This window comes from Cynara cardunculus, assembly GCF_001531365.2.
Source record: "Cynara cardunculus var. scolymus isolate 2C chromosome LG 17, CcrdV1, whole genome shotgun sequence".
Classification (NCBI taxonomy): domain Eukaryota; kingdom Viridiplantae; phylum Streptophyta; class Magnoliopsida; order Asterales; family Asteraceae; genus Cynara; species Cynara cardunculus.
In genome coordinates this window covers 37,551,035-37,567,506 of record NC_037544.1, presented here as the reverse complement: position 1 = coordinate 37,567,506, position 16,472 = coordinate 37,551,035, and the positions used below count along the sequence as shown (strand labels likewise).

General features: G+C 36.8%; 3 protein-coding genes across 8 annotated transcripts; 2 read left to right on the top strand and 1 right to left on the bottom strand.

Annotated features, from left to right (window-relative positions):
- Positions 1–54: 54 nt before the first annotated feature.
- Positions 55–7,511, top strand: LOC112501077 (pentatricopeptide repeat-containing protein At3g62890-like). 5 transcript variants are annotated; one of them, XM_025104733.1, is made up of 6 exons: positions 55–232; positions 768–867; positions 2,958–4,416; positions 5,197–5,227; positions 5,941–6,902; positions 7,165–7,511. In XM_025104733.1, exons 3-4 carry the CDS (start codon positions 2,961–2,963, stop codon positions 5,220–5,222), a joined length of 1,482 nt encoding a protein of 493 aa, XP_024960501.1. In that variant the 5' UTR covers positions 55–232; positions 768–867; positions 2,958–2,960; the 3' UTR covers positions 5,223–5,227; positions 5,941–6,902; positions 7,165–7,511. The 5 variants fall into 5 exon arrangements, with proteins under 5 accessions (XP_024960501.1, XP_024960500.1, XP_024960499.1 ...); XM_025104732.1 differs by having other exon boundaries at positions 2,958–4,901; XM_025104731.1 differs by having other exon boundaries at positions 2,958–5,111.
- A 1,795-nt stretch (positions 7,512–9,306) lies between these two features.
- On the bottom strand, positions 9,307–12,844 carry LOC112501139 (WD repeat-containing protein VIP3). Its single transcript, XM_025104806.1, has 2 exons — positions 12,461–12,844; positions 9,307–10,032 (listed from the first exon to the last, which is right to left on the bottom strand). The coding sequence occupies exons 1-2, from the start codon at positions 12,797–12,799 to the stop codon at positions 9,418–9,420; spliced, it is 954 nt and encodes a 317-aa protein (XP_024960574.1). The 5' UTR covers positions 12,800–12,844; the 3' UTR covers positions 9,307–9,417.
- Positions 12,845–13,486: 642 nt separating this feature from the next.
- LOC112500735 (pre-mRNA cleavage factor Im 25 kDa subunit 1) lies at positions 13,487–15,665 on the top strand. 2 transcript variants are annotated; one of them, XM_025104302.1, is made up of 7 exons: positions 13,487–13,693; positions 13,785–13,830; positions 14,161–14,254; positions 14,329–14,396; positions 14,475–14,561; positions 14,722–14,832; positions 15,278–15,665. In XM_025104302.1, the coding sequence occupies exons 1-7, from the start codon at positions 13,542–13,544 to the stop codon at positions 15,347–15,349; spliced, it is 630 nt and encodes a 209-aa protein (XP_024960070.1). In that variant the 5' UTR covers positions 13,487–13,541; the 3' UTR covers positions 15,350–15,665. The 2 variants fall into 2 exon arrangements, with proteins under 2 accessions (XP_024960070.1, XP_024960069.1); XM_025104301.1 differs by having other exon boundaries at positions 14,329–14,399.
- The last annotated feature ends 807 nt before the right edge of the window (positions 15,666–16,472 follow it).

The window sequence follows — 16,472 nt, the reverse complement described above, 5'->3', positions numbered from 1 at the left end:
GCTCCACCTTCAAACTTCACCCCCCAAACCTGGTCAGTATGGTTAGTCATCGTCTGAACCGCCGCCCTTCGCCACTCGCCTCTCTCGACTATCGACGGCCGTCTGCGGCTGCCTCTCTCGTCGCCGGTCGCTCTCGCTCTCTGCCTCCCGGCTCCCACTCTCGCTCTCCGCCCTCCGCCCTTCGCCACTCGTCCGTCGCCCTCTCTCTTGTGTTGACTGTTGAGCCATTGAGGTTAGGGATTTAACATTTAAGTCTTTTAACATAGGGTTATTATAGTACTTATCTAGTTATTTTATTTACTTTACTTACTTTATTCTTTAAATTTTTAATTTTGTTTGATTGGAAAAACCTAATAATGAAACTAGCTTAGAAGCTGTGATTCTGTGATTGTGAAATTCAGAAATTGGTGACTTGCTTTGTTGGACTATTTTAATTTGTTTGACTCACCGATTGTTTTTGTTTCACTTGTTACAAACCAGTGAAACCACAAAATTAGAATTTAGTCTGTATGTATAATGTTAATGTATCATGCATGCCTAAATCCTAATTGAAATCCATGCCTTTTGCTGCCATTTGTTAATTGTTGGGTGGTTGACTGTTAATTATACATACTGTATCATGTATTATAATGTCCTTTGTGGTTTGTCATTTATGTTTCTAAGTGTAGGAAGCCTGAGTCTTTGGTTAATGGTGAGCTTTCAAGTTTTGAGTTTATTGTAAGTTTGGTTATTTGGCATGGTAATATTCCTTATTTCTTTAATCCCAGCCTAGGTACAGTAAAAGAGGTAGAGGAAAGTAATTTGCTGCAGAAATTATCAGAAGCTTGCATTGTTGATTTCTCTTAGATTGACTCTTCAACTGCACAAGTAAGTTTTTATGTTTGTTTAAAGTTAAATGAATGCTATTGTTATTAATTGATCTAGTTGTTCATCGAATCAATCAAGCCTATCTCTGAAGTTTTAGTTTTTCGTTCTGTGATTAATATTCAAGTTATCATCCACCGATATTTGTTCTAATTCCATTAGATTTTGATGTATATTAACACAATTTCAGCAACTATAATATAGTTGAATAGACCTATAAATGTGCAGTAGTTAAGTGATGATTTACCCTCACTTGAATGTGCAGTAACTAATTCACTTGACTGTTCTCCCTTAAATTTGCAATTTTACATATGAAACTCATGATTGTCATTGGTCAAGACCCTAAATATGATTATATGAAACACATGATGGACTAATGGAGTCATGCAATAGCTAATTTCATAGGCAAACACCTTAAGTGACTAAAACTAGTAGGACAAAAYYAGTGAAGTAGGAATGRGCCATTGATGTTGTAGAGTGTAAATAATTGAAGAAGAACCAACCAATTAAGTGTTTGGAGTTGGATTAAGAAGGTACGAGTGTTGATTTTGGTTTATATAGAAGACGATTTTGGTTTATATAGAAGACGTGGGATGTAGTAAATGGGACAAGTAGATGAGTTGGTGTTTAAACGCAAGGGCTATAACAACTTGATTAAAGAAACCTTAATATATTATTTTAAAGTAAACACTCAACTATACGATCACACTTATGAACAAAAAACACTAATGGATCTCTCGGTCTATGAAGGAAAAAGCTAGACAACTGTAAATTACCACACTTGGATGTTTTTAATTGGGCATCATTTGGACTTTTCGCCGTGGGCACCAAAAATCTCAGGACCGGCCCTGTTCGGGTCCCACAACTTCATTTCAGAATACCCTTCATTTGAGCAATTAATACACCAAGGGGCCGTTTGGTTCGCGGAATTCGAAGGAATTTGATGAAATTAGAATGATAAATTCCTTTGATCAAATTCCGCTTCATGTCTTGAAATAGATGGAATCCTTTATATTCCATTGAATTTCACAAGTTAATGAATCCATTATTCTTTAGCATAACGGAAGGAATTGAATTCCATCACCACCCACCACGACCATGCTACTATTGTTCGTGATGCACCACCCTTAACCCCCCCACCACTACACCCACCCACACCACTATCCACCATGCCACTACTCTTGTCATCACACCCACCCACCCTCCGGTCACTCACTGCACATCCACATCCCTACTACGACCATGCTACTACCGTTACTGTCACACCCTTAACCTAACCCCCACCACCACATATTATTGTCGTCGTCACACTGCCACTCACCCCCACCATACCCCCAACCCACCAGTAACCACCATGCCACTATTGTCGCCGTCATACCCACCCACCCGACCACCTTCCGACCAATGTCATCGTCACAGCCACCCATCCCCACCGCCCCACCCTTAACCTAACCCCCCACGCCACTATTTTCGCCTTCACAACCGCCACTCACCCACACCCCCACCCTACCCCAATCCACCACTAAAAACCATGCCACTATTGTTGTCGTCATACCCACCCACTCCCAGGCTCCAACCACCCGACCACTATTGTTTTTTATCTTTGTTTTGTTGGAAATCGATCAAAATCCACCTATGCGTGCTTCTTCCCTTGAATCAAACACCAACTCTAGAAAGCTGACAACCATGACACAAGTAAGTTCATTTACTATAATAATGTGAAATGATGAAAGCATACGTCTTTGTTGATTTTTGTCATTTTGTAGCTCTTATTTAGTAATGTATTTAAAATGGCCATTTTCTTTGTAGCGCATTATAGTTACAACACATGAATTACAATGCCCATCTTTAGCCCATGCTCAAGGCATTGAAATCTTTTGGTTGTTCTTCTCCCATGCTCAATCTCTCCCCCTCTCTCTGTCTCCTCCCTAAGATGCCTTCTTAGGAGCACGAATTGCTGGGTGACAAATAATTGAATTGTTTCAAAATGTTCCTAGCTAATGGATCTCAAAAATATTAATGTGCATAATATATATATACATATAAATTTATTCGTCAACCTCAATAACTTTGCATTCTCTTTTAAAATGTAGGCGATGATCATATCCTTGAGTCAAAAGCTTAGGGAAGCAGTTGATTCTCTTTACCGACAAACTCATGTCAACCCTCAAGCATATGCTCGTCTCGTCCTTGATTGCGTTCGACTTAATGATGCCCATCAAGCCAAACGCTTACAATCTCACATGGAACAACATCTTTATGAACCCACCACCACTTTCATCCACAATCGTCTCCTTCACGTCTATGCCAACTCTTGCAAGCTTTTGGAAGCACAAAACCTGTTCGATAAATTGCCCCAAAGAGATATCTACACTTATAACGCCATGTTAAAAGCTTACTCCAAGACTGGTTCTGTGGATGACTTGCATGGGCTTTTGAAGAACATGCCATGTCGAGATTCTGTGTCATACAACACCGTGATTACGGGTTTGGCTTCTAGAGGTTGTACAAGAGAGGCTTTGGAAGTGTTTGTTAAAATGCAGAAAGAAGGATTTGAGGTCACGGGGCATACTTATGTGAGTGTCTTGAATGCATGTTCACAGGTATCGAATTTGGGGTGTGGGAAGCAAGTTCATGGAAAGATTGTAGCTTCTGGTTTGGTGTTCAATGGTTTTATTTGCAATGCTTTGACTGACTTGTATGCGAAATGTGGTGAGATTGATGTTGCTCGTTGGTTGTTTGATTGCATGAGCAATAAGAGTGTGGTTTCGTGGAATCTAATGATTGCTGGATATATGAAAAATGGGTTGCCAGAAAAATGTGTAGAATTGTTTTGTGAAATGAAGTTATCTGGTTTGGTGCCAGATAAGTTTACAGTTTCAAAAGTTCTTGGTGCTTTCTTTCAAACAGGCCGAATGGATGAGGCAAAAAAACTTTTTGCAGAGGTTGAGGAGAAGGATGCCATTTCCTGGACGACAATGATTGTGGGTCATGTGCAAAATGGAAAGGAAGAGGATGCCTTGGTGTTATTTGGTGAGATGTTAATGGAGCATGGTATGGCAGACAAGTTCACAATTTCAAGTGTGGTTAGTTCGTGTGCACGTTTGGCTTCTCTCTTTTATGGTCAGGCAATTCATGGAAGAGCCGTTCACATGGGAGTTGATAATGACACACTTGTGTCTAGTGCTCTTGTTGACATGTATTCTAAATGTGGTGAACCATCAGAGGCGTGGAAAATTTTCACTACAATACATGCAAAAACAGTTGTTTCTTGGAATTGTATGATTTTAGGTTATGCTCAGAATGGCAAGGATCTAGAGGCTCTGAGACTTTACGAAGAAATGCTAAATAATAACATAAAACCAGATAGCATTACTTTTGTTGGCGTTCTTTCTGCTTGTATCCATGAAAGACTTACAGATAGAGGAGAACACTATTTTTGTTCAATGACAGAAGAATATGGAATCATACCGACTTTGGATCATTATGCATGTATGATCAATCTCGTTGGCCATTCAGGTGATACAGAGAAAGCTGTTGAAATAATAAAGGGTATGCCTTATAAACCTAATAGTCTCATTTGGTCTACCCTTTTGTCAGTATGTAAACTGAATGGTAACATTGAACATGGAGAAATGGCAGCAAAACACCTATTTGAGGTGGAGCCATATAATGCTGAACCTTATATAACTCTTTCCAATTTGTATGCTGTTAATGGTAGATGGAAAGATATGGCAGCCATTAGATCTCTTATGAACACCAAAAATATTAAAAAGTTTGCTGCATTTAGTTGGGTGGAAATTGATGGAAAGGTACACAAGTTTGTTTCGGAAGATCGAACTCATCCAGAATCAAAAGCTATTTATCGTGGATTAAATAGGCTGATAAGAAAGCTATTGAAATCTGGCTTTACTCCAAACAAAAATCTAGTCTTGCATGATGTGGGCGATGACGAGAAGTTTCAATCCATATGCTACCACAGTGAGAAATTAGCTCTTGTATATGGGTTGATGAGGAAGCCTGAAGGACGACAACCGGTTAGGATTATAAAAAATATTCGAGTTTGTGGTGATTGTCATGTGTTTATGAAGTTTGTTTCAAAAATGATTGATCGGACCATCATATTGAGAGATTCAAATAGATTTCATCACTTTGTAAGAGGATCTTGCTCATGCAAGGACCTTTGGTGACCCTTTGAAGCATTGGCTTTTGCTAATCATTATACATTTTTTAAAGGAATTTACAATGTATCCACCCTATAGTCAGACCGCTCATTTCCTCTCTTCTTTTTGCCTTTAGATTATATTATATTGTGGTTGATGATGTCTGCAGGTGGACGTTTAGGTGTCCCACTATAACTATGGTAACACCATGCTCCTAACTTTGGTTGAGTTCATCATATAGATCTTGTTTCTTTTCGTTGTATATAGCATGACTAGTGTTCAAAATGGCGCGCCATGACGCAAGATGTGTCTCTGCCTTTACGAAATGGCCCATAACGTTTTTGTAAGGCGAGCATTTTTTGTAACACGTGGTTTTTTTCCCAAAAAAATAATTTTTTATTTATTTTTATTTTTATCTTTTGTGTATTTACACTTTTAACTTTAGATTTTACATATTTATAGATCTAACTAATCACATCACTTATAGTTTCACAAATTCATAAACGTTATAGACTCACGGTTAAAATGAAGTTGCAAAATTACATTTTTAAGTTCTAGTTTGAATATTAAATCAAAAACTTATTTTTATAATAATAATTTATATGATTTTATTCTTCTAACATGGATGTACATTTTTTAATATCATTATCTGATTAGATAATACATAGAAAACATATCTATATCTATATAATTCTATATATGACATACAAATTTGCCGCCTTATGTCACGTCTTGAAAAACGTCGCGTCCTTGCCGTGGCATGTAAGGCTTGAGGCTCACGCCATGCCTCATGCCTTTTTGAACCTTGAGCATGACCCATTGGATTTCCTCTTACATGCCAAGTTTAACAACTAAGATTTATGCATCCTTCTATCTCATATATGTCTTTGTTGTATTAATAACATTATTTCAGGGAACAATCAAACCTATAATGTTGTATCTATACAAGATTGTGTTTTTTGTGCGATTTTAATGGAGCTACAACAAGACTTGCTTCTTGTTATGTGGACTGTAAGTCTCTTAATCTTTTCCTTATGTTGTTAGAAAGCAAGAAACGAGCTTATGGCGTTTCTCATTTGTGGTTGTCATCATTCATCACAATATTAAGTATGCTAAGGTGGTATTCATATGAACTTTGAATCAAATGTAACATCAAGGTACATATTATTGACTTGTGAAGTTTGAGTTTGATATAGCTATTCAGTTTTTGAACAGTTGTTACGATATTTACACACACAAAAATGAATCATAGGAATAGAAAGAATTGACTACGGTTTTTACATGATTTAGCAATTTGCCTATATACACATGTATTATTAGAAGTGAGCACAAATTAATTTTTCTAGTTTTATGGGACTGAACCGTTATGTTTGGATAAATATGCCGATGTATATGTGATCAAGAACTTCAATATTACTAAAAGTGATTATTACAACTTCAAGTTGTAGAAACACATCAAAAAAGGAATTTTCCTGCACCAACTTATGATATGAATGTATGGTTTTCATGTGTAAGATTTCAAGTCTTTGTCCATTTGATTGTTGACCCAATGCACTTTAAGAACTAAAAATGTAAAACTTATCTAAACCTTCTATAGTTTTTATATTCTGATTTCAAATTTGTTTTCAATTGTACCACTATTCTCTATTGTTCTTGAAATTGTATAGAATAATGGTTTGCAGGTTTCTGCATGGTGTCAGCAAGTTTAATGCCATCACCTGGCTATCCTAATACAAACGGATATCTGAGATCAAAGGTGTCATCTGTCCCTTTTTCATCAAACCTTCTAAAAAGTTTGTCCTCATTTAAGAAGACATTGTATGCTAAGTTTTGGATCTTCCATTTGACGCAACCTTTCTTCATCAAGGATTCCGAGTGAGTAAACTTTCGTTTTTTATACAGATTATGTTAAGTTTTCAGACTCATGTAACCTTATTTTACAGTAAACTGTAAACCATCTGTGCATTAGGAAGAAATGATAATATCGATTTAGGTCCACAACAAGATTATCCTATTTGTCATTATTAAAGGGTATTCAAGAGACTCTTCTCCTGAATTATGTGATCGGTCAAAAGTTGTAGTTTTCATCTTTTTAGAAAGTTAACATGCTCTTAACTGTTAATTTTTCACTGCATAGGAGGATGGCATGGCATATAAGAAGCAGTGCAGATGACAGCGGTTTAAATCCCTCTTCCACAAATAATAACAGCAGAGGGACTAGACTCATAAGAGCCATACAAGCCTTTCAAATCAAACTAAATGCACGTTTTAAAGACCTGCGGAAGAATCTTCCCTTGAAACTGCTGTTTTTCTTGACTGGTTTCTATTGTTCAACAGCTTTTGCTACCGTGATAGGACAAACAGGTGATTGGGATATTCTTTCTGCCACTTTGGCTGTGGCTGTAGCGGAGGGGATTGGATCCCTCATGTACACATCTTTTCCTTTATTCAATAAATTAAGGAACTTGGTCACCATGTTCAATTATTGGAAGGCTGGCCTTTCTCTAGGTCTATTTCTGCATTCCTTCAAGTATTAGACTTCATTCTTTTAGCAAAAAATGCCATTTCCTGCCCTCCAAGTACAGGAATGACCTAAAAGATTAGGTGGGCATGGTTTACATTCACAAATTGGATCCTACATCCATATAATTTGATGGAAGCTTTGAGATGTGATTCCAGTTGTATTGATCACAATAGAGGATCTTGTGGCTCTTGAAATCTATTGCCTTTATTCCTTTAGTGAAAATTTCTATTAGGATGACCTAAAACATAAGAGGGCATGACATGCTAGATATTCTGCAATTGGATCTTGGATGTGATTTGAGTTGATCCTTTTGAGGTAGGTTTCCGGTTATTTGGCATTCCAAATGAAGAAAGCCAAACAACAGGTGATGCTCTTGATCTACACCTTAAAAAGGTACAGATCCATGCTAAGTAGCTAAACAAAATGCTGGTTTGCAAGAATGGTGTGTTTCTGGCTGAGCCAAAGTGCGGATACGGCCTAATGAAGTGGCTTTTGCACGCCGAATCCGTGAAGCTTTGGGGGTTACATGTAAGGTGTAGAAGAAATTTATAGTGAAAGCTCTTGTTGCATGATATTGTTGATGTTAATTTTGAATTTTGTTTGTAAAATTTATTTGCACACAGAAGGAATGCAGAAACATTTTCCTGAAAATGTAAAACATGTTTCAATATTATGAAGAATTTTGAGTTACTTCAAACTAGTTGTCTTGTTGTATGGTAGAGATCCATGTATAATCCAGGTCCAAAATGGCTAAAGTTTGGGGGACTCCTTAAACCGAACCAACGTGCCATATCCTATTCAGAAATAAGGCCTAGTCAGGATATAATGTATGCAAATTTGTCATCTATCCTAATACTGTGTTTTCAGAACCCTTTTTAAGGAAAAAAAAAAGATAAAATAAAGGGAATGAGAGGAAACAAAAAGAAAAAATCATCTGTATTCCATACATTTAGGAGGGAAAAGAAAAGAATAAGAGGGTAGAAAGAAATTGTATATAATTCGTCATACAACAATGTTATATATTTATTACAAGAAATTGTATAATTGTAAAAATGAGATCTTTCCTTTTTTTCTCTTTCGGTTCAAATCACAAAACAGATAAGAAATACTTTCTTTTCTTTCCATCAGTTTGTTTTCTTCCCAAATCCATAGATGAAAGGAGCATGTTTTCATAGATTTTTGTTTGAGATGGTTTTTTATAGATTTTTGTTTGAGATGGTCTTTCATAAATGAAAGGAGCTAGTTTTCAATTGGAGGACAAATCTGGAAAAAACTTAGTTTTCTGCATAAAATTAACCTCCTAGAAAGTCACAAAAACAGTGAGTATAGCTGAACAAATAAATTGTAAGTTCCATTAAACTTTAAAGGATCCATGCGAGGAGGAATTCGGCTCAAGTAGCAGACCCCATGCTTATCAGCCTTGGCTCATTCTATAACACCATATGTTCATAAATCATATAACCAAAATAAATAAATTGTCGAGCTCGAACCAATAAACGAGTTAATCAATCTCGAGTTCAAGCCTATAAACGAGCTTATAAAGTTTGAACTTTAAATATCATGTATAACTCAAACTTGCTAAATGAGCATCGAGTTAAAGCTTGAACATTGAAAAATAGCTCGAGCTCAAGCCATGCCTTAAAAAAAGTTATTCGAGCAAGAAATACTTGCTGCTCGAACCAGTTCATCTACACTGCAGTCTGAAACCACAAAGAAGGGGGGCGGCGATCGACATTTAGACCAAAATAGATGTAATTAGCTTTAAACTACAGATAATCTGATTATAAATACTTCAAATGGTTTACAAAAAGTACAATTATGAAACCAAATGGAAAAGTAAAATGAATAATATCCCTCGCAGTTTATTTAAGAATAATTATATAACGAGATGCTTTTATCATCTGATACACTTGCAAGCAGACTCCCCCTAGCTCCACCTTCAAACTTCACCCCCCAAACCTGGTCAGTATGGTTAGTCATCGTCTGAACCGCCGCCCTCATTTTCGGGTCCCATAACTTCACTGTCCTATCACTAGACCCCGATGCAATGGCTGCACCATCTGGGCTCACGTCCACGCTCAACACCCAGCTAGAATGGCCCGACATTGATGAACATAGCGTCTTTCCTTCAGCATCATACATGTGAATGCGTTCATCATCTGACCCTGAAACCAGAACTCGGGGGTCTAGAGGTGAATACGCAAGAGAACGAACGGGCATTGTGTGACCTTCAAGATGGTGAAGGAATTTTGCTCGTTGTACGTCGAAAACGGAAATGGAACCGTCCATGGACCCACATGCCAACTGTCTTCCGCTTGGGCTCCATGCAACCGAAAGGACAAACTTCTTGTTGTTGCCTTTGTCAGATGGCTTTGAGCCCTCGGGACGAGGAATAGATAAAGCTGCAATCAGTTTCCATTCAGCTGTATCCCAAAGTTTGACCGACGCACTGCTGCCTCCAGCAACAGCAAGAGTTGTACCCTGTCGCATGACACACGATTATTCAATTTAAGTTGTACTTTTCTTATATTTTAAATCACTAAGGAAAGACATAAAACTAAACCAAAGCCGTCTATCCCACTCAGAGGTTGGGTCCGAGGAGGATAGGCTGTACGCAAACCTTACAATGATCAAGAAAAAAGCAATACAACTTATTTTTGCAATATGAACAATTAGACTATTATTAGAGGTATAGAAGAGGAGATCATTTCTAGGAAGGAGGTAGACTTCTGATAACTACGGAAACCATAAATAGTGGGAACGGAACTTAAAACCTTTTCATCAAAAATAAACAAGGGTATGAAAATGCATGTTCTCTTAGCGAAAATCTCAATTCAGACTCTATTAAATCCACTTTCCAAATACATGAGAAGAAGATACATGAAAAAAAATGATCAAACTATTGCTTCAACAAGAACTGTAGAAATTGCTAAAGGAAGAGATATGGAAACATAGACAGATTCCCTCATAGTCTTCAGAACTGCTACCACACAATCATTATCGTCCTTTTACCATGGGCTGAAGGTTTCTATATAAGGAGTATATTGAAATGATTAAGCAGATGGCTCATTTGTCATCACAAAGACAAAGTGCCCTTCTGATTATAGAGATTTGAAACTAACTCTTCAAATTCCAATTAACATATACTTTTGTTTCTTCTCTCAAAAATGTTTCTCTTGAATATTTCATATATAGCTAGATGAAATCAACAACTTCTCATTCGAAGGAAAGTTGCTAATATGTTGCTCTGGTCAAGTCAAACCATGTCACATTCCCTCCCAAAAATTTATTTCAAACTTAAGGCATATTTAGTGTAACAAATGTTCCCCACAGGGACCATAGCTCCTACGACTGAATAAGTGAATAGGAATCGAACAAACAAATTCACTAAATAGTCTACATTACCTATTTTCTCAATTATAATCCTCAAACAGCAATCATAAGTTTATTCATGCTAGAAGTAAGATCTACGATATTAATGTCTCTTCCAAAATCAAATATTCTTGCCAATAGGCTCATCAGATGGAATGAATTGCATGAAGAGGCCTTGAAAGAACAGACAATTCAAAAGTTAAAGATGCCAAAGAAGATAATCATCACTTTGCCAAGAAAAGTACATAGGGTATTTTGCATCAAGCGAGGAGTAAACCATTTGGATCATTTAAAAAAAAATTAGTATGCAGAAGGACATCAGAGGCAAATACCAAACTCCCCTTTCTTTTCACAAAATGAACGGGACAAACATTTGGCACTCCTCAATTCATAGACGTCAATTCTTGAAGCAAAATGATAATCATTGGAAAATGACATGCATCATTAATCAAATTGAAGCAAGATCCGATCCTCTAAAAGAATGTATACACAAGCACATGGTCTCGTCCAATTAGCTGTTTGTTAACTACTTCAACAATTACCAGAAGAAAACACTTGTATCCGTACCATATGGCTACAGCTAAGTCGTTACACAAATTCTACCAGAAAACAACATCAACAAGGCATTACGCCAAAACAATGGCAACTTAGACGGGATCTCAAGGAATCCACCAACGGGAATCACATCGCAAGCTCCATTAATTACAATTTGAATTGCAGGTCTCAAATCTCAAATCATACCACTTTGACAATTATGATCCAAAATAATCATACAAACTTGAGTGTTATCCTTAAATAATATATATGATCTTTTTCAAATAATTCACCAGGAATAATGGACTATCACGTTTGACAGCCAAGAACAAATATAATGCAAGTCAATAACATAAAGGGGGAGAACAAAAACATCTGGATACTCCAACTTGCACCATCAAATTTGTCAAATCATACTAACAACCGAAAAAAGATATACAATATATGACCATGAAAGACAGGTACTTGCATTGCAGCCAAAGAACATTAATTTATCTACAAGGAGTCGGAAACAGGAAGATGTACGGACTCGTAGTCTCCCATTGCCATATATTTTTCCAAACAATTCTATAATCCTAAGGGGATGTTTGGTTGGTTTTCCATTAAGTCTTGTATGGAAGATCTACCTGCATGTTTTTTTAACAGCGAATGATAGTTTTGAAAAAACCTTGGCTTTCTGCATAAAGCTCCCCCGTAAAGCTTACTGAATAAGCCAGTTTCTATATCATCAAGCCACTACTAAACAGTCATGTATAGCTAGCCTAATAAGCTGTGAGTCCCATTAAGCAGCTAACAAACAGGCCTAGATATATTAATATATTTATAGCTCATAAAGTGTAATTTCAATTGCTCAACATAAGAAAAGACAGGCCGATGGAAGTTTTCTAAAATCACGAAGCAAATCAGTAAAAGGTTACATTCTGGTAAAATCATGGACAGTTTCTATAAAGTTGGATAGACGTGAATACTAACAAAATCTATCAGAAGAAGATGATTGTTTTACCCTCGGATCGAATTGCATTTGCCAGACTTCAGAAGGAGGAGCCTCGAGAGTAGCAATGGTGTTGTTAGATTCAACATCAAAGACACGAACAAAGCTATCCATAGAAGCGGATGCAGCAATTTTTCCGGAAGGATGAGCAGCGACGGAAACGACGCCGAGGCAATGTCCGGTGTTTGTACGGACAAGCGATAGGTCGTCGGGATTCCATAGCTTCACCGTCTCGTCAAGGGATCCGGTGAGGAGAAGGCCGGAGCTTTTATCTGTGGCAGGAAGCCATGTACAAGCCCAGACGCAATCGTGATGAGAAGTTTCGAGAGACCTCAGCCATGCGAGCTTCATATCGTGTTGAAAACCCTAACGGAAGATTTTTGAAAAAGACGATGATTATGAGGGGTTTTGATTGTTTGACTGATAAATGCCAATTTCTTCTTCTTTACTACTTAATAATTAATTTTTGTTTAACTTTTTATCAAACATATTCTATCACTTTATAGCTTTTTTTTTTTTTTTTTTATGAAAAACAAAAAATCAATTTTCTTTGGTTTAAGGTTTTTCTTTGGAACCCATCCAAATTTTATTTCCAAAAATCAATTTTAAAAAATTGATTTTTTTGGATAATATTTTATTGAAATACATCTAGTCATTCAAATTTAAAAAAAATAAATTAAAAACTCATAAAAAATTAAAGTTTTTGATTAAAAAACACACTTGAAAACTTAATATTTTCTAAAAAAATCGATTCTCATCCTGTAGTGTACCCATGAATTTTTGTAAAAAACATCATTGGTAATGGCATCAAACCCTCGATCCTTTCCGGTCCTAAGTCGGGCCAAATTTTGGCCATCTCTAAGCCGAACAGGATAGAAAGCAATTCAGTCCAAGAGGAAGGCCCAATTCAATAGCAGCCCACTCCCCTATGTCATCTGGACCTGGACCACCGACGTTTCTCACTCGACGCGCCACCTCATCACCCTCTTCAACTGCCACGTTCGAGTGCAAGGTCCCAAACCGAAAAATAAGTCAAAATTTCTTGGATCATCCATTGTGATTCATGCCTTTTGTCGTTTGACAAGCTAAGAAGATGGAGATAATGAATGGACGATTGAACAACGGTGGTAATCTGAATCTGGTTTTTGATATATATCCTCTCAGTAATTATTACTTCAGCTCAAAACCTGGTGTTTCATCGAAGGAGGAAACCTTGGGGGATCGTGCACGACGTTTGAAATCCAAGTAGGTATACGTATACATACGAGTGAAATGAAGGATTGTATTTGTATGATTATTGCTTATTTCTGAAATGGATTTTGCTTTGAATGTTCAGTTATGATGTTCATGGAATGAGGACTTATGTGGAGGCCGTGATTTTGGTAAGTCTGATTCTCTTGTAAGTTGGATGTTCAAGTTTTCCATTTTAGTTTTATAACTTTGTATGGAATTAATTGTTTGAGATATTATTGTAAATGAAGAGAGTTTATTTATTATGAGTCGGGAAGATTATGATTAGAGTTCATTTATTAATTATTAAAAAACAATCTAAATATTCATGGTCGATTGAGATTGGTTTGGATATATAGTTGGTTGGTACTGGTAGTAATGGTTAGGTTTGTAAATGAAACTATCTCTATATGTATTATGTAGATTGCATTTGCATACATATATTGATGAAATTTAGATATTTTTCTGAACTGCTTACTCAGGTTGAGCTTTTCAAGCATCCTCATTTGTTATTGCTTCAAGCTAAAAACTGCATATATAAGCTTCCTGGTGGCCGCTTAAGACCAGGTGAATCGGGTAAGAAACAATCAATCTTCCTTCTTAAGTTATATGTGGCTCAAGATTCACTATTTCTCTACTCTCTACAACAGATGTTGATGGCTTAAAACGTAAGCTCTCCACTAAGCTATCTGCTGATGAAACCCAATGCCAATGGGAGGTGGTACGTTTTTATACTTTCATCTCCGAATCTATATTTCATTTCAAGAAACGCCATTTTTTTTAATCGTTTCTTTAGGTTGGTGAATGCATTGGAACATGGTGGAAATCGGACTTCGAGACACTACCTTTCCCATATTTGCCTTCAAGTGGCAACAACCCCAAGGTATTTTTTCTCCACTTTTGTTTACTTGGACCGTTTCTTTTCAAATAGATTTGCTTTGGAGACTGATACGATGAGGTTTCACATATTCTCGTAACTATATTGTCGGACTTTTCAAACGGCCAGGGCATGATGATGGATATATCTTGGTGTCTATATGCAGGAGTGCACTAAGCTCTACCTTGTGAAGTTGCCATCAAGCCGGGACTTTGTTGTGCCGAAAAATCTCAAGTTACTAGCTGTTCCAATGTGCCAGCTTCACGAAAGTCGCAAGGTATGCTTCTTTCTTTTATCACATTCAGGTATAAAAATGTGGTTTGAGACACCTATCGGGTGCGTTTGGTACCAAGACATGACAGTTGTTTCGCTTTTGAGGGTATTATTGGTTTGTTCCACCTTGTTCCTGTTTTTTCTACATAAAAGTCATGTCAAATGTGGATCAACGATCCATGTCCTGTTATGTTTTGTTTAGTGTACCAAATGTACCTATAAGGTTTGGTTTGTGGTTTAGAAAAAAGCTCAAACTGCATACAAGTTTTGACTCTAAACTGCACCATATCGTGAACTCCCCTTGCCAAGTATGTAAAATTACCAAAAAAACTATCAAATATCCTAAGGCATACCCATGGTTATTGTTCTCTGGATATCACGAGTTAAAACTGATTTTTCCCCTTGAATTTGAGATGTGGCATCGATGAATGTGTTGCTGTGATTTGCAGACCTATGGACCGATAATATCAGGGATTCCGCAGCTGCTTTCAAGGTTCGCCATAAACATGGTAGGTTCTTAGAATGGCACATCACGAGATCAAAATCACTTACAAAAGCCGCACAACTTGCACTTCTTGATCATGTGAAAGTTTCTTGTTTTGTCTCGATCGATATACATAAATATAGCATTCTATATATCTTTTGCACATAACATGGTCCAAATAAGAGATGTTATAAATGGAACAATTGGAGATTTGACGAGTTCGATTTAGGAAAACTAGTTGAAGTAGTACGCAATTTGTAATTACTTTTGAGTTTGCTTCGTGTCGGTATGGACCTTCGTCTTGGTTTGGGTATGGTTGTGGCATTTATATAAAAAACATGTGTATGCGAGCTTATTTATAAGTTTATGCCGATGCTATTGGGATTTTTATACTAGATGTCTACACACAAGGACCCAAAGCTTATGTCACATTATGCGGAAACAAAGTGAATCGACTACGAATGATATATGATGCGTATCGACAATAATAACAAAGCAATCAACGCAGGAAGGTAATGACACGGAGCGTAGTCCGTCCTCACAAATCCTAATAAACACAAATAGGTAGGCCACATTGAAAGCTTCCCCAAAACAATGGCAAGCTTGGGATTTTTGTCTAGTGAGTCCATCTTTAAGGTGGATTGAAGATCCATAAAAATTATCCGACCACCGTTGCTTTCTTTCAAGCTTTCCTGTTGAACATAACATGATCCCCCATGTGCTCTCTTCTTAACTCTGAGCTAAGTCTTTGCCTAAAGAAAGGAAGATAGAAAGCATCCCGAATTAGATAGAAAAAAGTCATGCTTCATAGCGTTCTACGGACTCTAACGGTTCGTAGAATGCTATGAAGCATGATTTATGTCCATCTAATTCAAGAAATTAGATGGTATGGTAGAGAAATTCCTTGAATCTTTTTTTCTCTCTTCTTTTGGGTGAAGTTGACGTTGACAAGTCAAAAGGTGTTTAATTAGAAATTATTAATTACAAATGGAGACAGGTTGGGCCATTAGACCGGCCAACATTTTTTAAAATTTCCATAAATAATTATTAGTATGAATATAAAACTATAAAGTAAATAATAAATAACAATATAAATAATTATAAGTATGAATATAAAACTATAAAATAAATAATAATAATAATAATAATATAATTCGTTT

Coding starts and splice junctions, on each gene's coding strand:
- LOC112501139 (XM_025104806.1), bottom strand. CDS start 12,799: ATGAAGCTCGCATGGCTGAGGTCTCTCGAAACTTCTCATCACGATTGC. Junction 10,033..12,460: donor AAATGCAATTCGATCCGAGG/GTAAAACAATCA, acceptor GTCATGCGACAG/GGTACAACTCTTGCTGTTGC.
- LOC112500735 (XM_025104301.1), top strand. CDS start 13,542: ATGGAGATAATGAATGGACGATTGAACAACGGTGGTAATCTGAATCTG. Junction 14,255..14,328: donor CTTAAGACCAGGTGAATCGG/GTAAGAAACAAT, acceptor TCTCTACAACAG/ATGTTGATGGCTTAAAACGT. Junction 14,833..15,277: donor AGCTTCACGAAAGTCGCAAG/GTATGCTTCTTT, acceptor TGTGATTTGCAG/ACCTATGGACCGATAATATC.
- LOC112501077 (XM_025104731.1), top strand. CDS start 2,961: ATGATCATATCCTTGAGTCAAAAGCTTAGGGAAGCAGTTGATTCTCTT.